The sequence below is a fragment of the Varanus komodoensis genome, unplaced genomic scaffold (assembly GCF_004798865.1).
Source record: "Varanus komodoensis strain SLA01 unplaced genomic scaffold, ASM479886v1 scaffold27, whole genome shotgun sequence".
Lineage (NCBI taxonomy): Eukaryota > Metazoa > Chordata > Lepidosauria > Squamata > Varanidae > Varanus > Varanus komodoensis.
In genome coordinates, this window is record NW_025335701.1 from 8,493,470 (window position 1) to 8,519,527 (window position 26,058).

Sequence of the window (26,058 nt, forward strand, 5' to 3'; positions counted from 1 at the left end):
ATGTTGGCACTTGCTTTCCAGAAGAGTCCCAGGTTGGCAAGGCTGGTCTGCATAACTAACAGATGTAAAGTAAAAGAAAACAAGAAGAAAATGCAAGGACTGCCGTAAAGAGGAACGTCCCGAAGCTCCCACAGTGGTGACTGGGAGAGAACTGGGGAAAAGGGCAGGGCCTTATCCTAGATATGCCGGGGCAGGAGGGGAGAGAACTAGTGTAGCTTGGGAAACTTCCCAACAGGCCCCGCGCTGAGCCCATTTGTATGATGCACACAGAGACCACGAACAAAAGCATTATTCCAGAATGTGGCTTACCCATGATTATGCCTAGCAAGCACTCTCCACCAAACTTTAGTGGGTTGTATCAGAGCTCATTTAGGAATGTCACAGCGACAGGGAAGAAAAGTTCTGCAAAGGGCAAGTGCTACTTTTGTTTACTGAGCTTTTGTGCCCCAGTAAAAGTATTTTGCGCCTCCACAGCACTGAACGCCTTGTGTACAGCAAGTGGTAACGATGCCAATGAAACCCATTTCAATTCCCAGCTGTAACACAACGAAAGTCAGCAATGTGGGAGAGGACTATTTCTGCAAGGCAGTGCTTGCCTTTGGCACACACGACTTGGCAGGCTGCAGTTGGTGGATCGCAGGATTCTAGCAAAAACCAAAATAGCATCCTAAAGCTCGAAGTCTGCCTACCCTGGCAGCCATTTGCTAGGCAGCCGCTGAGTGAAGCTTTTAGTTTTCATGGTAACGAGCACATGGATTTAAAACCTATTCCATCTGTTAATTGCCAGAGATGGAAGAGCTGTTAAAGACTCTGAATATGAGTTAGCAGGCCTAGTGAGTTTACCCCCCTTTTCTGCCCAACCTTGTGTGCCGAGTGTGACAAGCAGAAATTTGGCAGGTAGTGTTTTTTCCCAGGATACAAATACAGCGCTGGGAAAGCTTCAGCTGCTGAATTTCTGAGCTTGTCACACAGTTGATTTGAAATGGAGGCAGCTGTGCCAGAAAGAAATTGTTGGCCCAGGTAAAAGCGACAGGGCAGTTTTGGTGTTCAGCAACTTGTGTTTCATTTAAGCTCATCTCTAGCCTGTGAGTAGTTTAGGCTATTTAGGTGACTTTAATGAGTCAGAAGTTTTTAACTCGAGTGTCCAAACTAGAGACACTCCGAGATTCTTAATTCCCAGCTCAGAAATACAACTGTTGCAGGTATTGTAGAACACTTAGCTCAAATACTGATTTTATCATATGAATGTTATAATCTATCATTTATTCCTACTTGGACTTCAACAGGTGGCAACTCTAATCTCTCCTTTCCAGCCAGTTTATATGCTCCCACAGGATCCTCCCAATTCCTTCCTTTACCCGGCTGCTACTGTTGCTTCACTGCCTGACGTGGTGTGACTCAACCCATCACACAGTTTTCCCAAGAGCACCAGGCATAAGACAGCCTAGGAAATGTAGTTTTCCCAAGGATACCAGGCACAGGAAGACCTGGGACATGTTTTCCCAAGGGATAGTGACACTGCCTGTGCAGTAGCAGCCACCAAGTAAGATGATAGGACGGGATCCCGAAGGTGGCCGGGAAGAGGTGAAGGCCGGCTCAATGAGAAAACAGCACAAGGATTCAAAGCCCATCACACACATCGGTTAGAAAGGCAACAATGCTCAAATGCACTCAGACTGTCTTGGTGTGAGGCATGCAATTTGCTGACTTTCTAGGGTGTGGGGGCAGATATAGTAATCTTTCCTTCCTTCCTTCCTGTCAGAAGTCTCACAGTTAAAATAAGTCACATTATAAAACATACCATATTAGGGCATATAGTAACGAAGAGATACAGTACTGGCTACAATGTAAATGTAAACCAGCCCGCTTGGAAGGCTAAGGGAGCTTGCCCATCACTAGTCAAATTCCAGCATCTTTTGAAGATATCGCATTGGCTACTGATACCGAGAGCCTGCATCACAGGGTGACAATAAAGGGCTGCACAGATGACAAGGCTTCTCCCTTTCCATTCCCTTTTTATTGATTTTTAACTGATTTTGCACATGTCAAAGAGGCCGTCAGATACCCTATTCAGCCTTCATTTCACAACATGGCCCAGGAGTTTGTGCACTCTAAGCTGCAGAGCAATGGCTGGACATGCTCTGAAGGTACCAGGTTCACTCTTTGGCATTTCCCGTTAAAAGCATCTCAAAGCAGCAATCCTGAATCAGATCCTGGAAAACCACAACACCACTAGGCAAACTGGAATTAACAGTGGGACTCCATATAAGGCAGCATTGCACCTTCATTAACAGATTATCAAGCACAAATTGTAAGACCATGGATCCTAGTATCAGTTGAACAAGAGGACCAGATGAACAAGATTTATAAGACGGAGATTTTAAATGGACTGTTAAGTTATAGAGCTGTTACAAATTCTGAGACCATTTTTACTGCTTTATTTGAGATGTGGCATCACGCTCTCTCGAATGAAAGCCGAGTTCACAGAAAACAAGTACACTAAGCAGATGCTACTGCTAACCAGGTCCCATTGAAAACAATCGAGACGGGCACTGAGCTTTGTGAACAGAATTACACTGAGCAAATACACTCTTGTTAACCTTTAGCGCTTCGAAAGGCACATCGCAGCTGGCCAGTTTCCTTGTTCCCTGTGTTGAGCTGTGGGGAAGTCCATTACCTGGACTTCCCCACAGCTCATTTTCTATGTATAGGGAGGGGTGTTTGTGTTGTTAAGGATCAAAACTGTGACCTGCTTCGCCACACCCCTAACGCACCTCTGCAGCTTTTGTTCGAGGTATCCCTGCACCTACGCAGATAGTTCTGCCACCTCCTTCAAGCAACCCTTTAGCCAGCTGCTGTAAAGACCTGCTCACGTGCTGCTTGATGCTCAGGCAGCCAGATGCCTGGGTTGTGGGTTGGATGGGGGATGTATTGGCATGTTATGCAGGGATGGGCAAAGACCGAAGCACGCAGGCAGAAGCCTCTGCAGCTTGAAGAGAGGCCATGCCTGCTTGCGAGGGTGCACAGCGTGGGCCTTCGGCACCTAAACTACTAGTACATTTACAGTGGCATAAGCCTTTCTGAATTAGCCACCACTTCATGATTGCATGAACAGTGATCTGCAGCTGACAGGACCGCAGATGTAAAAAAGTCAGAGCAGACCTTTTGCCTGCCTTTCCTTTTTTGCCTCGCTGCTCAAAGCAAACAGCAGCAATTTCCCTACACAGTAGGAGTGCAGAAGCTTTCTCAATTAAAATGTGGAGAGGCTCCTGGGGTCCACGCGGGGGGGGGGGGGGGGGGGAGCCAAAATGAATAGGACCGAGCTACTAGAATACTTTAGCTTTAGAAGAAGTATTTTGACATTTGAGAACTGGGAGAAAATGACACAAAAGCTGGGAAATCACCAAAGGAGCAGTGGATGGAAGGGGGTAAAGTTGCGTGGGTAACCCCAGAGGGCTGGATTGGGCCTCATGCCCAGGGTTCTTACACTCCCAATGTAAAGGATACATCATCTATAGATGCCAACTGAAGGTAACACTGCACACATCTGACGCTAGGCTAGCCAAGGTGATGCTACAAAGGTGCCACAAGACTCTCCAGAAACAGGTTTTAATAGAAGTTAGGTGCAACTAATTTCTGCTGGACAGTTCCTAGAATTCGTAAGGCCATCAAAAACTGGGCTTAGCAATGATATTCACAAAATAAATATTTGGGCAAAATTCTGATCAAGACTGTTAATCTTCCAAGGCAGGGAACGACTACGCTGTATGTTTGTTTCAGCTTCAATATAGATAACATATTTATTGAAAACTTTTCTCCACCAGCAATGGTGAAATCATGCTGAAAAATTACAAAACATCATGGTAAGTTGCTTTATAAAAATAAATGGAAGGATTACACCAACATGATTTGTTCCTGGTTCCCTCAAAGTGCCAGTTTCTCCCAGATCCCTAGAGAAGGAAGGCGGGAGTTGTGTCTCTCTTTGTAATAGATACCATTAGAAAATTGGATTCCATTCAGAAAAATGGTTCTGCCATTCAAGAGGTAAGGGTCTTGGAGAGATCTTCTCCCAGTCCCTCTTAAAATAAATATAGAAAATAGCTTCTAATGAAAAGGTTTGGTCAATTTAAAAGAAAAGAAGAAGAGGCCCTTTCCTTTTCACAGAGCAATAAATCCGTTCTTTTTCTGATAGTGTGCAAAGCTTTTGGTGAGTTCAGCTACTGACAAAAATAGTTAATTATCTTTTGATGACGATCCAGTGGATTCCTGCTTGTCGATAACCAAAGACAACACGAGGAAGTACTCTGTGGCAGGCACCAAATGCCAAGCACTTTTGATCCGTCTTCATTAGCAGTGATCGAAATTCCATGAAGCAGCCGGTACGAGGAGGTCATCTTTGGCAACGGCAGTCAAACGGACGGCGTCTTTGGTGGGTGGCCCTGTTGTACGACCTGTGGCCGTTTGACTCTGGGCTTCCGTCTCTTTGGCCTGCTCTTTGATTTTATCTGTACCACAAAGAACGCCAGCACCACCATGGCGCCAAGGAAAGCAAAGACCGGTATGGACCCTCCCACATCCTGATTGTAGCGTCCCGGCATGATTCCTGCGTGGGAAAGTGAGCAAATGTGAGTACATGTTTAACCACCCACAGGCGAGATTCAGGGTCAACGGCACAGCTGCTGGTTCCAACTGGGCAGCGCCTAAACTTGGTCCCCAAAAGCAAAGCGAGCCTTGGTCACCCTGGCTTTCCACCATGGGGATGTTTTGGTTTCACCGTTTGTGCTGGAATACAAACCTGGGTAAACCTGGGTTCCGGACAGCCCTGAGACGACTCCTCTGTAGCAAGCAGCACCGATGACTGACAATTTGCCCACTGGCTGCCAGAATGGAACTGTGGCGGGGGGGCGGAGTGGTAATGCTCTAAAGCTCTTATTTCACATGGCCCCATAAGAGGAATAAGCCACCCTGAATAAATTGCAGTGCAGGTGACCAAAAAGCTGAATCTGAATTATTCCAGAGGTCTGTTGGCTTCTTCTACACAGTTATGTACACATATGCCTAGTTAAGAGAGGAGCATCATGACATTTTGTTACCTACCTCCTGGAATATCCCATGCTCCGCTTTCTCCAGGTGACAAAGGCCTTACTTGAGGTCGGCTCTGGCGGAAACTTGGCAAAGCTACTTTATCCAGATCGATTGATAGCAGCTTCTGATGTTTCCAAAGGTTGCTGGAAAAATTCAAGCATTCAAAATGGATGGTATGTTAAGCTACTTGTTATCCAAACAACCACAAAGTATGGCTTTTACTGCTGTGAGGGTGGGACTCCCTGGGTCCCTGGCTATTTACCCTAAAATAGATAGATACACCAGATTCTCAAAGCATGGTGCATAGGATATATGGAAGATTGAGGATCTATGGAGTGATTCCCAGAGAACACAACAAAAAACCTTGCAGTATTTCATTCGTTCTTAGACTAGCAAGGTGCATTCAGCTAGCTGTTGGTTTTCTAAGAAACTGCCTGCAAATTTCTAATATGTAATAAGAGTACAAAGGAAAGCCAGGCACCAAATGTGTTTACTGAAAATAACATCAGCTACTGCTTGTCAGTGGTTTTTACTGTTTGCTGTTCCCTAATTCCTTCATTTACGCTCTTGGTCGTCCAAATACAATTACACAGCTCCTCAAGCGAGGTGCAGATCAGATTCAAAACTGAGACCTTGCTAAGGCATGGAGCAAACTCAAAAGTCAGAACCTGGGTGCAGTTTCATTCAGAGGCTGTGGCTTTGCCCAGGAGAGGTGAGGACACGCCGGAAGAGAGCGGGGCTTGGGGTCACGCAGGTGAGCTTCGAGCACTTTAGAGTATCGATGAAGATGATTCCCTACAATTCCAGAACAAAAGAGTTACACCTGGAGGTGCTTTCCTGCCTGCTGCTCCGGTCCTTTTCTAAGCAGAAACAGGAGAAGTTGTGGCCTCCCCCAAAATTCTGTGACAAGGGATGGCACAGAAAAGATACACTGCCTCATTGAAAGGATGAACGAACGAGTGGTATCAAAGGACTTCCGTCAGTGCAGGCAACCTGGAAGGGCGAGAGGGGGAGATCCTGCTGGGACCGCCCCTCTGCACCAATGCTGACCACCACCCACCCCCTCCTTCACCTCACCCCCTCCGTCCCTTTACTTTTACTCCACTGCCAACCCAGCCTAGGAGACCAAGATAGGCAACATCAAGAGGGCAGCTGTTTGTTCCCTCCATCCCCTCCTGGCTGCCAAACAACACCAATGTCACATCCAAATCACCTTCCATGCGCTCCGGGAGAGTATAGCCCATGCCCGTTGGTGGTCGCTGCCTGTTCTCCGAATGACTGAGGCTGGGCGGCATCACCCCATAAGATGTATATTGCAGGAGAGAATCGAGGAGCCAGAAGCAATCTGTGATTTGAGAATGTAAGAATGTTTTTTAAACATGATGAGGGAAGCTTTGTGATCTCTTTCTAGCCAAGTCAGTTCCAAATGCTAATGATGTTTCTTGAAGCAGGCCTCCTCCTCCTCCTCCTCCTCTTTTGTCTAAGGAAACATTAAGCTTGGCTGCTACCTGCTTCCCTTGACAGTCCACACAGCTGCTGTCGCTCAGCCCTCCCCTTCTGAAGCTCAGTTCAGATGTTTTGCAAGCCTGAAAAGGGGGAGCAAAGACTGCCAGCGCTGCGCACTCATCCTTCTCCTGTACACAAGCAAAAATAGCCAGGGTGCATGTCAAGGAGCAGCATCTGAGGCCTGAAGCAATGGGGTATGCTGGTATCGAAGGCGTGGCAAAGCCAAGAGGCAGCAGTAGGTGAAGGGCTACCAAAGTTGACAGGGAAAGGAGGACCTTCTCCACCTTTCCCCGCATCCCACTCCCTCTCTTCTCTTCTCTTCAACACCACCCATGGTCAGTGGTGAGCAGCATCGCTGTCGTTCTGCTGCCTCTGCCTGGGAAGGTGCAGCGCCCGTTCAGCAGCATGGGGAAAAGTAAAGTATGCTGTATGTACACAGTCAGGCCACTGACATGAGAAGCGAGGCTGCCCCGGGGATTCCAGAACCAGGAGAGAAACACGCCTTTCCCCATTCTTAGCGTCTTTGAGACTTTGCCCCAGAGAACTCCATGGAAGACAGGGTGAGCCGAGTTAGCCATATATAATCTTGCATGTCATGTCCCGATTTAATTCAATGCCAAAACTTGCTTTGAAAAAACTTGTTACAGAGCCCCAGCCTTAGTGTGAGCTTCCAGACTTATGAAAGAACTCAACTGTGTATTTGTAAAACAGTAACAACTGATAATGGACAAATCATCATTTCTAGCTGATTGCCTGCTCACATCTTTGATCTTTTCAGCAAATTATATTTAGCACAAACCATGATTCACAAGCCCGTTTCCCAATCCTGGCTTGTCACCTGATCTCAAATGATAGTTTGTTCATTCAGACTTCATACTGCCATAATCATGGGTTGGTGCAATGTCTTGAGTGGAGTCCAATGTCCATCTTTTATATTTGCTAAATCAGCTCTGAGAAAGGAAGAATTTCCTCCACGCTTATCCAGTGAACTTAAAATATTTAGTCTCTCTACTGCACCGTGTCAATTCACTAATGCCAGCCTAAGCTAAGCCAGAATGAAAACTTTCATGTAAAGAGTACAGTTTATTTACCCAGCAGCAAAGGATGCCAGGGAGAAATGATCCTTGATTTCAGCCTTTAAATTGAGAAATAGGTTGTTTGGGTTATCGTGCTCGATAAGGTAAGAACTGGGCAAACTGTTTTCAGAAACAAGGTCTGAAGGTCTCCATCTCTTAGATATCTGAGTGGGTAGCACAAGTCTGGTCTTCTCAGACCCTTAAACACAGTTCAAAGACATTTTCTTTCAGCTCCCACCCGGCATGGCTGCTTGGTGGGAATGGGAACTAATCTTCATAATCCCAAAGTCACTGAAGTGCTCACCTTTGATTTTTTGTACAGAGGTCAGACACATTTTTAGGAATTATAAATCATAAACGTGAGGAATTTTAAACACAGCTAAGCTCATGGATGTCACAGCAGGCGGCGCTGCTTCTAATTCGTAACATGAAAGCTCGTCTGGTCCAAAGTGACCCTGCTTGACTGCAATAAAGCACCGAAATGGAAATGGAGGAAGACGGTGCCCTGACACCGACACAACAGGGGATGCCTATGCCGGGCTCTGCTTGTTTTAACTGTATTATTCATACCCCCCCTTTTTTTTCCTTATGCAAGGAACTCAGGCAGGCTGCCATGGTCTGCCTCCAGCTGCCCTCACACCAACCCTCTGGAGCAGACCACCTGGGGAGCTCCATGGCTGAGCGGGGGCTACAGTCTGGAGCTCCTGAGGCCCAGCGTGAAGAGCGAGCCATGGGTCTGCCAGTGTTCCTCTGCCCGCCTCACCAGGTGAGGTGGTGGGTGACCGGGAGGAGGGAGGAGGCCTCTGGGACCTCTTTCCTTTCCCTGATCACGGCAAGGCCACTGTTAACACTCACAGCTGAGGTGACGAGGATTCAGTGAGTGATACCTGATACCAGGTATCACATTAACGTGCGAGTGTCAGTCCAACAGAACTAGCCAGAAGACAAATACGCATTTGCCTATGATAAGCGTGAAAGACAAGCTGCATGCCTGCAGAGACCCGAAGAGTCCCTGGCAGCCTGGCCTCCTGGGATCGTGTGCCATTTGGCCAGTGAGACTGTGAGCTCAAGGCCAGGCGCTGGAGGGTCAGTTCGAGGGGGCTGGATCCTGAGAGGGAGGCAGAGTGAGGCTCAGCCCCAACCCCACTTTCCCAAGCACAGAGGAATGCCCTGTATCTAGAAACGCCTGATTTAGGCGCTTCCGCTGCTCCTGGGGCTTGTTTCTGATCCACTGCAAGAGGCCTGTTCTGGGATTGCCTGACAATGGGGACAAGCACAGAACACAAGGAGACCTTTGCCCATGTAAACTAGGCAAGGCGATCCGTTGGAAGCAGCTTACTTCCACAGCACAAGTACCTTCAGAAAGGTGCCGCGAAGGCCAGACAGCCTGAAGGAATCTTTGGTTGGCAGTGACTGGAAGTCACAAGAACGATAAATTAAAAAGGGAAAACTTAACTGTGTGAAAAAAAGCAATAGTACGAGCAAAGTATGAATAAAAAGGTAAAGGTTTCTCCAAGACATTAAAGTCCAGTCGTGTCTGACTCTCGGGGGCGGTGCTCATCTCCATTTCCTAGCCAAGGGAGCCAGCGTTTGTCCGCAGTCTTTGTGGTCGTGTGGCTGGCATGACTGAACACCGAGGTGCACGGAACGCTGTTACCTGCCCACCGAAGTGGCACCTTTTTATCTACTTGCATTTATAGGCTTTCGAACTGCAAAGCTGGCAGGAGCTGGGACGAGGCACAGGAGCTCTCCCTGTTGTGCAGATTCGATCCAGCGACCTTTCGATCAACCAGCCCAGCAGCTGCGCAGTTTAACCCACTGCGCCACCACATCCCTAAAAGTATGAATAGCCCCTCAGCAACTGGAGAAAAAATGCCATTCGCAAGGGCAAGGGAAGCTTCCCAGAGGCGATCATCATCGCGGCTGAAGAAGAACTGAGAGGGAAGGTGGGACCCCACTAAGGACATGGTGGGGCAGGGTTCCTGCCAAACCCCTGTCCATTATAGACGTTTCCAGAACAAGGCGCCACGTAGGTGAAGAGTCTGTATGTGTGGTGCTGCACAGAGACCACGAAGAATGATTTCAACCTGCAGATATTTGGAATGAAAGCTCAAGCAGATGCACTGCAAACCGAAGCGACAATTTGCAAATGGACAGCAATAACTTGCAAGAATTTTAAGATCAGATAAAGGAGTCAGAAAATATATGACAAGGATCAGCTCTAATACAGCTGTTTTTGCATTCTTAGAAAGCGGCAAGGGGCTTCTTTCTGGCCGCTGCTGGTGGTGGGGGAGAGGGACTGGATCATGTGGACCTGCTCCTCCTGCAGCCATAGCCGTGTCTACAGCTTGGGGAGCAGGGGAGGTCTGAGAGATCCTGCAGTTCCTACGGATGCTCTCCAGCGTCATAGCAATGGGATGGGAAGAGAGGGGAGGGAACATGAAGAGCTCAAAAGGGGGAATTCTGATGGGATGGGAAGAGAGGGGAGAGGGTGATCCCTAATTATTTCCATATAGTTGCCCCTGTGCACATTGACAGAGATGTGGACACAGGTGTACCCATGCATTTCCAGAACCTCTGGTGGGGCATTAGCATGGTGATGGCCCATGTGAACTTAAGGTACGGGAGCGTGTGTTACACACCTTTTTGCCTGTGACTATCATCCAAACAATTGGAGTCCCCGTACAAAACAATCCGGCCTCCACCTTCCGAAGGAACTTGGAAGAGGCCCAAAATGGGAACGTTTTCAACTATCGCTGTTTCCTGCTTTAAAACTTCGAGACCTAGAAGGAAAGTCAGAAAGCGCATTGAGCATCCCAATACTCGCATGTGACTTCAGTACTGGCAGACAAACATTGCCAGCTTTCAAACATTACAAACGTATTCAGTTTCTCAAGATCGGTTGACTGCTGTTGTCAACTCTATTCAGTTCTAGTATTCCAAACACATGCCTAGCCTCAGAGTACTTGCATGTCTTCTGCAACAAGCTCTGCTCTCACAGGCTTAGTAGCAAATGAAGCAGATTGTGCAAGCTGGACCTGCCCACCCCTGCTTAAAACAACAGTCTTTCAAGCCTCCCAGACAACAGAGTGATGGAATCATTCTTGCGCCATGTTTAAAAAGCAGACTGTGAAGGACATGCGAGCAATGCCAAGTGCTTAGACTGAGGGAGAGTGTTGATTTGTTCTAGGGTGACTTACATGTGACATTAAGATTTTCTGCAAATAAAGGTTTTTAATGAAGGTCAATGGAAGATCCAGAATTATAGCTAGAAAAATATAATGTGAAATCCAAGGCTGTACCTTGATCCTTAAAAGTCTGTGCAAGCACAATGCCATCTTCTGGAAACTTTGCAATACTGCACCCTGAGGCATAGTTCACTGAAAATAAAAACGAAGACAGGTGAAGCTCACCAATCTGAGATATATTTGTATTAGAAATCTGCAGCCAAAGAACTGAGAGAGCATTCAGACCAGCAGCCTCCACACCGACTTCACTGTCCTCCATGCGGTTAGGGCTCTGGTATATTTGATTCTACGCATGTTCACTCAGAAGTCTCATTCAGGTCAATGAGACTGACTCCCAGGTAAGAGCACCTAGGACTGGGATCCAGAGGCAGCTTCCCTCTGCAGCTATATTGCCATCTGTTCCCCAAAGGCTGCGTCACCCCCTATGGGCCAAGCCATGCCTACACAATAGCCAATCCCATCAGGAGGCCACCCAAGGACTGCACTGCCTCAGAGCCCAGGTCAGGGAACCAGCAGGGCAAAGGGGGGGCTTTATAAAGCTAGAAGACTAGCAGAGACCACCTAGAGCAGCCTTTCCCATCCTTGATATCGACAGACTGCATGGGCCGTGGTCAGGGAGGGAACAAGTTGCAATGCAACAACACCTGGGAACCCAAGGCTGGGAGAGGTTGCTCAGGAGCAGGCATGGGCAACTTCCAGATGTTCTGGGACACAATTCCCATGAGCCCTAGCCACCATCACCCGTGTTGAGGGATCATGGGCATTGTAGGCCACAAGCTGCCCGGTCCTCTCTAAAACCTCTTTTCGATGTTGCAAGGAGTCATTTATAGGGCAAAGCATTCACTCAGGCAACCCCCTCCCCACCCCGCCTTCAGAGGTCTCGTTGAGAAATGACAGCTTTGCTGCATAACCGGCTGGTTCCACAGACCAGGCTCTTGGCTGTCAAGTACGAGCAGGTCCTGTTTACTTACTTTCATGGCTGGCCATTGTAAAATCCCCTTCATACAGCCCATCACTAAAGGCCATGCCCCAGACAGAGAGAAGATCATTCAGAGCAGGAATATTGGCTCCTCCAGTATCCGGCATCCACCACTGCCTACGGAAAGAGCAGCACGACACCGCCTGTCACAACTCAAGAGTCCTCCCATTTGTTTTGTGGAAAATAGCCAACCTCCCCATGCCTCGTAATATTCATGATGAGACACAGGTCACCAAGGCCAGTAGCATCCCTGTTTATCTTACAGAAGAAGCCTCTTCAACCTTCAGACCTCCAGAGGGTTTAAATAAAATTCAGTGCACCCTAACCATTGATTGAACAAAGCCCAGCTCCTCTCAGAAGTTCTGAAAACCCCATCTTAAGTTAATTAAGGGCTTAAAATGCTTTGTGTTTTCCATTTTTTGCACTGATGTTTTAGTTCTTTAAAAACATGAAGGTCACACCAAGAGACAATGCACAGCACTCTGGGTCATATGCCTTGGCAAGAAATGGGGTTTTCAGGAGTTCATCACTGGGCTTTTCGAACACTTTGAAGGCAAGAAATTCTAAGTTGGCTTTGCTCATAGCACTAGGCCAGGAGTCCACACTATGTGCACAAGCTGAAATAAGCTCAAGTAAATACTCAAAGTCATGCATATACCCCACCCCACTTTCTCCCCCTCCCATGCAACTATAAAGTCTTTCACTTTTCCACATAAGATGGTGTGTCATTGTTTTCAAACAGATATCACAGTTTAAAGCAAACTCAGGTTAAACAAACTAGCAAACAAATCCAGAGCAAAACTAATGCATTTGAAAGATGCTGAGAATTTGTTGCAGACCAGAACATAGTCTGTGGTTCACATGTAATGACATGTCAATCTTCTTGGAAAGCTGCGGCAGGGGATTTTCTTCTGCAAATTAAACTAGTTTGCATCAGGTCATTGCACTGGAACATTTTCAGTTTGCAGATTTTCCAATGCCAATGACCCAGTGCAAATTAACTATCTGTAATTGCCAACCATTATCACTAATTAACTTAAGGAATGAAAAAAAATCTCCATGGAGAAAGACAGGACCAGGGGATAAAAATCTGCCCCACATCAATGAAATTTAGCAAGAATCCTCTTCTTGGGCAAGCAGTAGCTGAAGGAGAAAAACACAAACCTGAAGCTTGGCTTAGGCCCCTCACAGCTTGTGCATGTTGCAATACATCCTGGCTTAGCGCTACATGTGAACCAGGTGGTTAATGTCTCGGTTCTTCTGAAGGGTGACTGGTTGTTTCTAGGTAAAAAGTCACTCTTTTGCTATTCAAACACAACCCTGTTGAGTCAGGATGCATTGGGCAGACAGTGCCTTGCACACGTATTCACCCCGAGTCTCCCACATTTTATGCCAGTTTGCTTTTGTTTTCTTAACTTTGCCCCACAATAAACATAATTTGCACTTCACCGTGTTGACTATCTTGCGTGCATGAAGTGGAGCTGGTAACAACATTAATTCCGTCTATTTCAGCGCCATGTCATAACGCAACAAAGATGAAGGGGAACGTGCAAATACTCCTGCGAAGTGCCCTAAAGCACAGAAGTGCAAAACCCTCAATCTGAAAATATTTTCTTCTAGATAGCAAAATCTAATAAGCTGGAGCAGTTTGCCTTTGAGGTGTATCACCAACATAGGTGACATGCTGCGTGAAATGTTTCAGGTTTTCCATGACCACTAACAACTGCATGTGGTGAGTAACTTGTCCATCATGAAATGATCTCAAGGACTCTGATGCAAAGCCTTGAGAGGAAAGTCCTCCAAACTTTTCCTCCGGCTTGCAAGCATAAAATAGAGTCTTTATGCAGGGTAGATGTAGATCCTTTCAAAGAATATGAAGAATGACCAGTTCTGGAGCCTTTATGATGTTTTGTTTAGTTATATATTTATTTTTTTAAAGACTTTGTTCCAAAACGCCTCTACAAGAGGGCATGGCACCACATGTCGGTGGATTGATGGGCTTAACCACATCACCTCCAACTTTTTAAAAAGTTGTTCTGAAGATCTCCTGTGTAAGGTAAGGGTTAACTGCCACCAAAAAAGTATCTTGTCACTTGCACTTAATGCCTTCATGGAGCCAGAAATTACAAAAAGGAAATCCAAAGAACCAGCTTCCAGAGTGTTTTTAATGTTTCATTTGAGCCACATCTTAATTTAAACAGCATTTGGCATAACTTGGATCCCATGCCCTGATGATTTTACTTTTAAAAAATATGTATTTTGGCTTTCTTTTAGGGTGGAGCCCTCCCACTCTGGAGATGCCAACAGCTTGCACCACTCACCTGGTGTTTTCATCATAAAACTTGACTTTCCTCATAACTGAGGTGTTGTACCAGTCACTGAATACTACCAGTGACAGCCCATTGTCGACGTCCCTCCTCAGCTTAGTGATTTCTTCAGGAAAATACTCTTCCTCGCTGTCTACCATCAATAAGGTCCCTGCATCAAGAAGGGAGGTCCAGTCAGAATCATCAAGCACTAGCTGAGATTGCTTCCTGGCCACCTGGCTTTCGCAAAGTATTGGGCATTCTGAGGAAGGGTGCTGGGACAAACCTAGGATCCACCTCCATATCTCAGCTGGCAAAAAAGGAGCGACACCCTCTGTCCCTCTCTTCTGTAGCGCTCGGTCATCTTTTTGACTAGAGGGAGGCAGTCACAGCTTTCTTCCGCCTTTTTCCCTTCCCCTGTCTTTACGTCCCATGACTCCTTCTGGCCTCTCTTATTCCCAAGCTGAGCGTTACTCCTAAACAGACATCTTCCAGCTCAAAGGAACCAGCAGCCACCATGGCACAGCTGCCCTCTCCAGTTGGCCTTTCATCTCCTTCTCACAGCTCTGTAAGAATCCAGCTCCCGGACATGGACAGGAGGCAATTCATGGCTCTCCAAAAGGCTTGGCCGACACACTGCGCGGCTCTGCTCTAAAACCCCTCGCCCTGGGGACAGTAGCTTTTCTACATGCAGGGCATCCTTTATATGAGAAGGCATTCAGTCATGCGAGCCCTCCCCTTGCCTGCCGCTCGAGGCCGAGTCCAGAGCAGCACTTCCAGCCTGCGCCCGGCTGCTTCCGTAGACCAAGTCTTGGCTAACAGGGATTGATGAGACCTGCCCACTCACTCGGATGGCCTACTCAGGAACTCTCATGAGGGAGGGCCACACTCCAGACCGAGAGAAGATAATTCGAAGGGTCACCACTGGCTAATGGGAGTGGTTCACCCAAACAGTGGGAGGACCACACTTTGGCCTAAACCCTTGCCAAACAGTCTCCTTCTAAGACTCAAATATACAACTAAATTTGACCTGAAGACAGACTGTAGGTTCAGCCAAAGCTTTGGCAGATCGCAACAACACCTGTTTCTGCTGCCCAGCAGCCGATCACAAACATTTTTGCACACAGTTTCCCTTGGTTTTAACGAAAGGTTTGCCACAGGGCAGCAACAGCTGCTGCATGAGAAATTTGCGTGCACGGCTCGTGTGGGCACGTGGAATCAATCCCATTTTTTAAATCCACCTTTAACTTAGAAACATAGAAACAGAGCAAGTCAGAAGGAGCCTCCCGGGCCATCTAGTCCGACCACCAGCTCCAGCTGGCTCCACTCACGACATGCCCACCATGTGTATGTCCAGCGTATCTTTGAACACCCTCACCGATGGGGCCTCAGCCACCTCCCGTGGAAGCCCATTCCATGCCCTTGGGGTCCTAACCATTGGGAAGTGCTTCCTGGCATCCAAATGGAACCTTGGCTCCCTGAGCTTTGCTCCACTGGAGCGCATCCTGCCTTCCTCTGCAGGGGAGAACAGGTCTCTGCCCACCTCCGTGTGACACCCCCTCACATACCCGTATGTCGCCAACATATCCCCTCTGAGTCTCCTCTTCTCCAGGCTGAAGAGACCCAGTTCCCTCAGTCTCGCCTCATACGGCATCCCCTGCAAACCGGCCACCAACCTTGTGGCCCTGCGCTGCACTGACTCCAACCTGGCTAATCCATTCTGTAATGAGGGGCCGAAAACTGAGCACAATACTCCAATTGCGGGTGCACCAGAGTCGTATAGAGTGGTAGTAATACCTCTCTTGATCTAGACGCCACACTTCTGGCTATGCCACCAAGGGTGGCGTTCACCCTCTTGGCCACCGCATCACACTGCTGACTCATGTTCAGCCTGCAGTCAACCAGCACCCCGAGGTCCCTTTCACAAGTGCTGCTCTCCAGCCACTTGTCACCTAACCTGTACTTATGACACCTATTCCTATGCCCCAAGTGCAAGACCTTGCACTTATCCACATTGAACACCATCCTGTTCTCTCCTGCCCACTTCCATAGTCTGTCCAGATCCTTTTGGATCTGGAGTACCTGCTCCTCAGTTGTGGCCACTGCTCCAGTTTTAGTGTCATCTGCGAATCTGATCAGCAGACTGTTCACCCCTTCTTCCATGTCGTTAATGAAAAGATTAAACAGGATCGGCCCCAGGACAGAGCCCTGGGGGACCCTGCTTGTCACTGGCTGCCATCCCGACGATTCCCCACTAATGGTTACCCTCTGCTTTTGGTCAGTCAACCATGCCCTAATCCACCAGACAGTGCTTTGGTGTATCCCAAAACTCCTCAGTTTCTTCACCAGGATATCATGGGGCACTTTGTCAGAAGCCTTGCTGAAATCCAGGTATACCACATCCACTGCATCCCCTCCATCTAGCCATCTTGAAACCTTGTCACAGAATTCCACAAGGTTTGTCTGGCAGGACCTGTTTTTGCGGAAGCCGTGTTGTGTGGCTGTCAGCCTCCCTTCCCTATCTAGCATCACTAGATCTCTCTCTATTATGAGCCTTTCCATTGTTTTTCCTACAATGGACATAAGGCTAACCAGTCTGTAATTCCCCATGTCCCTTCTACTACCCTTTTTGAAAATTGGGACCACTGATGCCACCCTCTAGTCCTCTGGAACTTCACCCGTTCTCCACGAGGCCTCAAAAATGGAGGCCAGCGGGCGTGAGAGAACCCCTGCCAACTCTAAGTACTCTCGGGTGTAACCCGTCAGGGCCTGGCGCCTTTGTAATGTCCACTGCCCTGAGGAGCCCCTCGACTTCAAGGGGGGTGACTGTAATCTGTGCCCCTAAGTCCCTGGCCTCATCTAATCTCCCATGTGGATATTCCCTGTCCTGCTTTGGGGAGAACACAGAGGTAAAATAGTCATTTAGCATCTGTGCCTGTTCCCTCACATTAGTCACTGGATCTCCTTCCTCCTTATTTAGTGGTCCCACCACTTGTCTCCCCTTCCTCTTCCTATTTACATGCTGAAAGAAGCCCTTTTTGTTGCTCTTGAGTGTACTTTAAGCACTGTTAAATTCTCATTACACACAACATTTCTATTTTCTGATATTAAAAAAATTAATATTTTCATCATCAAATCATCTCATGCCTTCACTACCTTTATAGTGATATTCACCAGTTCTTGAGAAATAGAGAAGGACCTCACACACACAGACAAATGAACGTGTAACACAGTTCTCTAACAGAACGGGATGCCTTTTGGAAGAAGAACTGGTAAGAGAGGTTGGATCCTCACAAGAAGAAAATAGGCAAGATATAAATGCGTAACAGCAACAAGTAAAAATGAAAGTGTCCGCATTCTAGATCTCAAACAACGCAGACTGACATGACCTGAAGGACCAGAAAAGGCATGCCACGCTCTTTGAAGTAGCATGCCGACCCCCCAGCTCCATCCTTAGGGGGCTCCTTGCCTTTGTGCAGCACTTTGCCAGGTCCATGGGGCTGAAAGTCGGCTCCCTCAGTGCTCTCAGCTAAAACAGGCGGAATTTGGCCCTGCCCATCACCAGGATGCGGTCCGAATGAGACCCTCAAAATAGCCTTCATCCCTCAGGCAGAAGGTGCCTGCTAAACAACTATTTTATTCAATATATTCATGCACTGCCTTTCTTGAAAATATGGCGCTCATGGTTGCTTGGAGCACAATTTAAAAGGGACTAAAACAATCAAACACTGTAAAATACAATTAAGCCCCTGCGCTACACACAGGGACTTCCTAGTACGTTTTCTTACTGATACCTCTGAAATAAAAAGGAGAGGCAGTGAGGCTGGGATAAATGGGGGAAGAGTATGTTGTTACTGTGGTTCAACATATCGAATGCAAATAAAACCAGGAACCATTTCACAGCCCAGCAACTTCCTCAGCTTTGGGCAGCCAAAGGAGCTTGAGCATTAAGCAACGTGAAGTCAAACCAGGCAGGTGAGCTTGCAAGTACTCACCGTACTGACTGGCATCAAAACATGTAAATGGCGATCCAAGAACTTCAACGAAATATCCCATACTTCTCAGATGCTGGTACATATCCCGGAAGTTTGTGTGGATGTGGTCACCATTCCTAAGAAGATGAAGAAAGGGAAATATGTCACCCTATTTTCAGTCAGGATGTTTTTATAAAGGCCGTGTGTTCACATGTCTCTGGTTTTCCATCCCTAAGCCCAGTGGCAGATATGGCGGAAAGGAGTTCAAATTGGAATGTAATATAAAAATATAAAATATATATGTAATATAAAAATGTTGTTGGACTCCAACCCCCATCACCCCTGGCCTGTATAGTCACAGAGGATGGGAGCTCCAGCCAAACATATCCAGAGGAGCAAAGCTGTCTATCCATTTTAGAATAAGAGTTTAAGGGTTGCTTTGGGTGTGGGTTTAGGGACGCTGCCCTGCTAGGAAGTAAACCTCTGCCCCAGTCCTACGTTCCTGGCAGACCAAAATGGGTTTTCCTCTAGAACTGCCCCCTTTGGCTCCACCTGACTTGCCCTCCATCCTAGCCAGTGTCCCAGTCCCTGTCAAGCATTCCAATAATATGCTGCTACCACGCTTACTGTGGGGATGGTCTTCTCAGAGCAATGAGCAGTGTTGGCTTTGCGCCACCCACAGTGTGTTGCGGCACAGCAAGAAAGCTAGATTTTGGTCCCAAAAGACCAGAGAACCTTCTTCCACGTGCATATTGAGGCCCCCACTTGCCATCTGGCAAACTTCATATGGGCTTTGATATGCGCTTGCTTCAAGCAATGGTCTTCTTCTTGCTATGCTTCCATAAAGCCCCGATCTGAAGTCCATGTTATAGTTGTCCCATGGGTTCTCCCATCCGAGTTGTGCTACTTCTGTGACTTGTGGGCTTCTCTAAACACCTTCCTTACCTGCCTTGGCAGGACTATGGTTGAGCTATGCTCTTTCCAATTTGGAATAATGGATTCAACGGTGCTCCAAGGAGTATTCACAATTTGAGTTGTTGTTTTACAGTATAATCCAACCCTGGTGTATGTTGTCCACAACTTTATCCTAGAGTTGCTTTGATAGCTCTCTGGACTTCATGATGGTGCTTGTTTAGAAATGCTCTGGGAGAAACACTTTCAGAAATCTAAGCTCCTGACACTGGAGACACCTGACACAAGAGGTTCCTGGGGACACCTTTCAACTACTTGTAGCAGATGAATTTTGGAGATGGTGGGTTGCACCACAGTTTGCTTAGGCAAAGGGGGTGAGTACTCCTGCCAACAGCAAATGCCAGTTTGTTTTTGTCAACCTTTGTGCACAAATAAATGTGTTTTCCACCTTCACAGTGTATACGTCTTCTGTGTATCAAATGGTAACAATGGCAATTAAATCAAGTTCATTCATTACATTTATATCTGACCCTTTTTCCTTTTCAAGGAACTCAAGGGGGCCGACATCATTCTCCTCCTCCTCTCAATCTTATCCTCAAAGCAACAACCCTGCGAGGTAGGTTGGGCTGAAAGAGGTTTTAGAGAGGACCCAGTGAGCTCCATGGCTGAGAGGGGACTATAATCCAGATCTCCTGAGTCCCACCCCAGCGTTCTTAACCACAACACCACACTGGCTCCCCAGTTCCAAATTGTAACACAACAACATACAGAGAGGCCAAGGAAGAGGTGAATGCTTCTGCAAGGCACTGCATTTGAGCATTCCAGAACAGTCCAGACATGATGAGCCAGACCCATTTTCCTTCTTAGTCCAGCCGGAACATTGCAGATGCATTGATGGACCAGACACCCATAAGCCTCAGTCTCAAGTTCATAATTTGCCCATAAACTACAGGAAAGATGGGCACAATTGGAAATCCTCAGAAAAGAATTGCTCTTTTTTTTCCTTTGTCAAGGTTATTGCATGTCATTAATGGTCACAGCTTGGCATAAAGATAAACATACCAATCTAAGGGATCATTCTTCATCCTCAAATTATCCCTTGGAAAGTACCCTGGCGGATAGCGGAGATTGTGATACTGATCCCAAAGAACTCGCTTGCTACGAGGGGGTGTCGGGATAACTTTCACTTTTATTGGGAGTTTCACGGTGGATGTTTGTTCCGCGCCAGCTTTTGACTGAAAGAAATGAAAACCAAAAGAAACTAATGACAGTGGAATTCCTCTTCTCAAAAGAACCCATTTTACAGCTACTGATCTCTGTTACAGTATCCAACCAAATACATTGCATCACACCCGCTACCCACACTGTCCCCATAGTGCAAAGAATTTGGGACAGGAACCCAGATCACTTCCGGGGGCAACAAGCCACCCTAACAACCCATGGCTTGTTGCGCTCCATGTTTTCCACATTTCCCAAGTCTCTAGATACCTAGAAATGGAAGGTGTGCATTCCACCACCCTTTCTGCAAACACTTACACCTGTCAACATTAAGTGTTCTTTTAAAATCTCTGAGCATTTTGGGGTGGATGGTGGAGACAGGGAAACATGCAGGCAGGAATTTGACATATATTTCCCTGCCCCAAAAGGCTCAAATGTGCCAGACAAATTCGTTATCAAAAGTAAGTGCTCACGAGAAGGAGGCTGGATGTAAATTTCCCCTTTCTGAAGGCTTGGGGGAAAAGGGAAAAGGTGGAGGGCACTGAAAACTGTCAGGGTAATACTTAAAAACTGGAGGATCGCAGTGTTAAGGGGCAGATATACCCACTACCCGTTTTGGGCAAAACCTTCTTTGCCACTTCGCTTTTCAACTGGCAGCTATCAAGTGCAAGCGAAGTAGCCCACATGCATTCTCACTCGGCCAGCCTCCGTGGATGCCGGCCTCTGCAATTTGACGGTAGACACTTGCCAGGGCATTGGCCATGCCAGCCCCCACATTTTGGGCAGCCATAAGCATGCACTTCCAAAAGACTGAACAGTATCAATAGCAGTACTAGTTGAAGCTGCACCGCAGGAATATGCAGCCGTTTCTGCCCATGATATCAACGACGTCTACATACATACCAAAGCCAGCTAATGTAGGCGGAGTGAGAGCTCTTGAAGAGGGTACACAACAATGGAGAAGCATTTATTAAACCACATCAGGAGGAGTCAGATTTACCTCGTTCTCTGCAGGGGAAGAGATGGTGAGCATGACATGTCCTTGTGCGATGCCTTCCCAAGAGGCCGCTTTCTTCGCCACAGAAATAGAAATGGCTAAGTAACCAGACCAAGGCCAGAGAACGGGAGAATAGGAGAAAGCCACTTCAATGTAATCTCCATTCTGTGGTAAGTATGGTTGCCAGTCAGGCTGCATGGCAGAAAGAGGATGCGTTTGATGAACACGTGATGAACAGCCGGAAGGAAGGAAAGAAAGGCAGTAGCTCTTACACATTGCAGAAGCTTCTTTACGCCGTTATGCCCATAACCCAGTGATAAGACTGTGGTTTGTGAATCAGGAACCAGGCCCGAGAATGGGAATTCCCTACCGAATCTCTGACAGGGATTCCCCCCTTATCCATCACTTAATGTCTCCAACAGAGGCAAAATATGGTGAATGCTACCCAGGTTACATGCAAGGAAGTTTCACTGGAGACCAAGGTCAAGATCATCCACACTATTTTATTCCTCATCACTATGTATGGGTGTGAAAGCTGGACAGTGAAGAAAGCCAACAGGAAGGAAACTGATGCAGTTGAAATGTGGTGCTAGAGAAGAGCTTTGTGAATAGCTTAGACCGAAACAAGAACAACAAGTGGGCCCTTGATCAAATCAAGGCAGAACTTTCCCTGGAAACAAATGAGGGTGTCATACTTTGGACACCTCATGAGAAGGCAAGACTCACCAGAGAAGATCATCATGCTAGGGAAAGTTGAAAGCAGAAAAAGAAAAGGAAGGCCAAATAAGAGAGACTCCACAAAGCTATAAACCTTGAGTTTACAAATAGTGATGGGCAGGAGATACTGGAGGGCTTTCATTCCTAGGGCTGCCGTAAGTTGAAGATGACTTGATAGCACATCACGGTAACAATCAGGGGCACGTCTGAGCAAGGATGTGAGAGAGGCCTGGAATGTTTTTGGCATTCACCTCAGTGGCTTCAAAGGACTTACATCTCTGTGAATGTTCAAGGGGACTGGGTTTTTTCCTGCACAAACACATTTAGGATCAGCTCATGCTGCCTGCTAATCTTGCCTACTGGAGAACAATGACATCTGCCCTTCTGTCTGCGGAAGGCTCAGCCCCTGCAGGTCCTACCTTGTCGATGATTCTTCCAGTGACTCCCATTCCATTAAGAATAGTAACATTCACAATTGTTGGCATGCCACCATAGTAGATAGGCTGGGAACAATATGGCCACATGTAAGGGCATTCCGTCAAGTCTATGTAGCTGGGACTCAGGCTAAACAGTCAGGGGGAAAAACCATCATGTGGATGCATAAATATGCTGTGAAAGCTAACATATGAATAAAAATACTGTTCGTTCGTTCGTTCATCCCACGTAAAACCTGGGGTTTTGAAATTGACAAATCTGGAAAATATTGTGCGAAATCAAAGAAGTTCTTATTTTAAATCAATATGGCTAGAAAGGACAATAATGCAGACAGAAAATGTTTTTAAAGAAAAATGCACAGAACCTGAATAACTAATAGGTGGACTATAGTTAGTATGTGCATGAGCATGTGCGCACACGCATCCCTCATTTTATCTCTCTCCCTCCCTGCATCAGACTGAACTAATCTTAATAAACGGGTATTACAAATGGTTTTCACACTCTAAATGTGAGACAACTGTTTGTTAAAAGCAGTTTAAAGCTGAGCTTCACCCAAAGAAATACCACTGTGGTATAGAAGGGACATTAACTCTAAAATAAATTACAAATAAAAAAAAGGTTAAGGTTTCCCCATAACATTAAAGCCCAGTCATGTCTGACTCTAGGGGGCAGTGCTCATCTCCGTTTCCTGGCCGAGGGAGCCAGCGTTAGTCCATAGACAGTCTCCGTGGTCATGTGACTAAACACCAGGGTGCACAGAACGCTGTTACCTTCCCATCGAAGTGGCACCTGTTTACCTACTTGCATTTATAGGCTTTCGAACTGCAAAGTTGGCAGGAGCTGGGACAAGGCACGGGAGCTCACCCCATGTGCAGATTCAAACTGGAGACCTTTCGATCAACCAGCCCAGCAGCTCAAACCACTGTGCCACCACATCCCTAAACCATCCAGCAAAACTATAAAATAATAAGGAATAAAAGCTACACAGCAGAGTAACCATAAAGCAATCTCTAAAGTTAAAATACTTGGGCATATAAGTAAGCTTTCACCTAGGGCTGAAAAAACGGCAAACTTTGCTCTCCTGGGTTTTCACATAATGTCTCAGCTGATGCAAGGGAGCTGTGAAGCTAACAGGCAGGGGGGCCCTTGGCTGGGAGCCACCCTCACGGCTGCAGGTACCATCTCAGTTTACCAAAACTGCAACAGGTCAGCTTGCACAATGCAACTACTCCACTGTGGATGATTTAAGACATGGTGATGTTGCAGGGCGGGTGTGGTATCTGGGGCTGCCATTTTGCATATCTACACCCTATCAGGGTTTGTTGCAGAAACTCAGGAGGCATGGTTTGCTTGACAGGGCAATGCCCAGGTGTGGGTAGAGACACAAAGTGGCCCTCGGGGCAACGAGGCTCCTCCTGAGCTAAATAACCCTTGATAAGCCGCACTGAGTCTTCCGAAGCAGATCTGTCCCAGGCATTCCATCATGCCAGGGCGCTTCAGGTTGAAACACACAGTCTTTTAACCTGCGGTGCCACAAAATGACAGAACTTCCCAGCACTGCATTTTGGGAAAACTAAGACAGCGGCCGCAACTGCGATCTCTTGGGTCAGGGTCACCACTCAGACTGAACCCCAGCAGCTGCCCAGTAGTACCAGGAGGTGGCCTGGGGCCTATGTGCTCCCTGGCAACTGGACTGTTAGGAAGCCTGACCACTGCTGGATGATCAGTATGCGCAGCATGGAGAACAAGGTAAGCGCCAAGAATACAGATACTGTCCACTTCTGGTTTGGAGGGGATGGGAAACTTTATCAAGACTGTTGTCAATACTTCCTACTCCTTTTTTTTTTAAAAAAGGGAGTTTCCAAGTTGGCTTTATCATCATGAAGGCATTTAATATACTAAGCAATAATTAAAGACCACATGATCTTATCTGCAATCTTCATTAAAAGCGAGAATTGCTTTGCATCTTCTTCAGAGCTCTCAGATACATTTGCCTTAAGCATGAGCAAAGAGCTTTAATTACAGAAGTTGTGCATAGCCAGAAAAAGCAGGTGCCAATTTAAATTAATGTTATCCTTGCTTTGTTGAGTGGCAGGTATTTTCTTGGCTGAATTCCTCTTTTAACATTTATTTATTTACTTAACAGTATTTCTCTATTATGTCACATCCAACTATGAAGCTTCATTCTGAGACCATTGTTGGGTTTTTAAGCGACCTCACCTGGCCTGTGGCTTGTAACTGTTGAGAATCTGATAAGCTCTAAGGAGATCCAGCTTGCCATGTCCCTGCTCAAACATGTTAACTCCAGGCAGCCGGCGTGCGGATGCAATCAGAGCCTGTTTCATACTGGCTGGATTCACCATTTCACGCTTCTGAACTGTGCTAAAAATGGGAAAGAGGCATGATGTTATATAATTAAGCAGGCACTGCCATGAGCTGATAGAGGTAAGGTGCCCAAATACCACCCTCTAATTTGATGGTACATCTGCTCAGAATAAGGAATTATTCATTTTAGAATATGGAATTTAAGGACATAATACCGCTTCCTACAATCCTACAATCTGATTGTATGCATATTTACTCAAAGTTTGAAAGAATTAAAATGTGTTATATTCTAACTCTTTACAAGAGTTCTAGATTTGTATACATTTAGTGCACTAAAACATCAAAGCCTCTTTCTACAAATCTTATAAAGAATATAAAGGGAAATATATGTTAGATAATTCTTTATATTACAACTGTAATTGCAGAAAAACAGTAAGATGAATGAGTCAAAGCAACGAACATGCTTTGTAAAAACAAATCCCATCAGCACCGGGCAGCATAGGAAAGATGCAATTAATTTCAGACAGCAAGACCCCTTGAACTCAGTACTACATAAGAAAGGAACTTTAGACTGACAAAGCTCCCCAAGAAACCCTTTGCATTTGAATACTGTAGTGTAGCAACTCAGAATCTGAGCTATAGCAATCAACCAGGATATCCCAACTTCAAAGCTCACTTGATCACAAGCTCTCCTCTTGCCTTAAAGGATAATACTGGCCTATTTTAGAAGGATGCTTAAGGATTGCTACAATCACCCAGGTGAAATGCTTTCAGCACTCAAAGCAATGAGCATTGCTTATGTATTTATAGTGGTACCTTGGCTCACGAACGTAATCCGTTCCAGGACTCTGGTCGTGACCCAAGTCAAATTTTCCCGTAAGGTTCAATGTAAATAAGGTTAATCCGTTCTGTAAATATACTTTTTAATCACAAAAATTTGAAACGAAGTAACAAAGAACAACAAAGTAACAAAATTGAGATCAGAGGAATCTCAGCCCTTCCCCAGAAACCCTTCGTGAAGGATATTAGGAGGGTAAGTACTCAGAGGGCTTTCTCTGTGGTGGTGCCCAATCTATGGAATGCACTCCCCAGAGAGGTCCGCCTGGCGCTGTCGTTATTTGTTTTTCGGTGCCAGGCGAAGACCTTTTTATTTAAACGTCATTTTAATTGCTAATATTATTTATTTTACATCTTTGGTCAGGTCATCTCAAATTATATTGTTTTATATTGTCTTTATATTGTTATTATTTATTTATTGTTGTGAGCCGCCCCGAGGCTTC

The 26,058-nt window shown here is 46.5% G+C and overlaps 1 protein-coding gene across 2 annotated transcripts in view; it reads right to left on the reverse strand.

Moving 5' to 3' along the window:
* Window positions 1-3,770: 3,770 nt before the first annotated feature.
* The window catches only part of MBTPS1 (membrane bound transcription factor peptidase, site 1), a 38,407-nt gene continuing 16,119 nt past the window's right edge, over window positions 3,771-26,058 (reverse strand). For both annotated transcript variants that reach the window (XM_044434041.1, XM_044434042.1), the window contains exons 11-23: window positions 24,674-24,835; window positions 22,438-22,582; window positions 21,305-21,493; window positions 20,149-20,321; window positions 18,196-18,311; window positions 14,216-14,372; window positions 11,887-12,011; window positions 10,970-11,047; window positions 10,310-10,450; window positions 6,299-6,430; window positions 5,754-5,880; window positions 5,098-5,228; window positions 3,771-4,603 (exon numbers count right to left, since the gene is read on the reverse strand). In XM_044434041.1, the coding sequence (XP_044289976.1) occupies window positions 4,410-4,603; window positions 5,098-5,228; window positions 5,754-5,880; window positions 6,299-6,430; window positions 10,310-10,450; window positions 10,970-11,047; window positions 11,887-12,011; window positions 14,216-14,372; window positions 18,196-18,311; window positions 20,149-20,321; window positions 21,305-21,493; window positions 22,438-22,582; window positions 24,674-24,835 (1,870 nt within the window). In that variant the 3' untranslated portion in view covers window positions 3,771-4,409. The remainder of the gene's footprint in view (window positions 4,604-5,097; window positions 5,229-5,753; window positions 5,881-6,298; window positions 6,431-10,309; window positions 10,451-10,969; window positions 11,048-11,886; window positions 12,012-14,215; window positions 14,373-18,195; window positions 18,312-20,148; window positions 20,322-21,304; window positions 21,494-22,437; window positions 22,583-24,673; window positions 24,836-26,058) is intronic.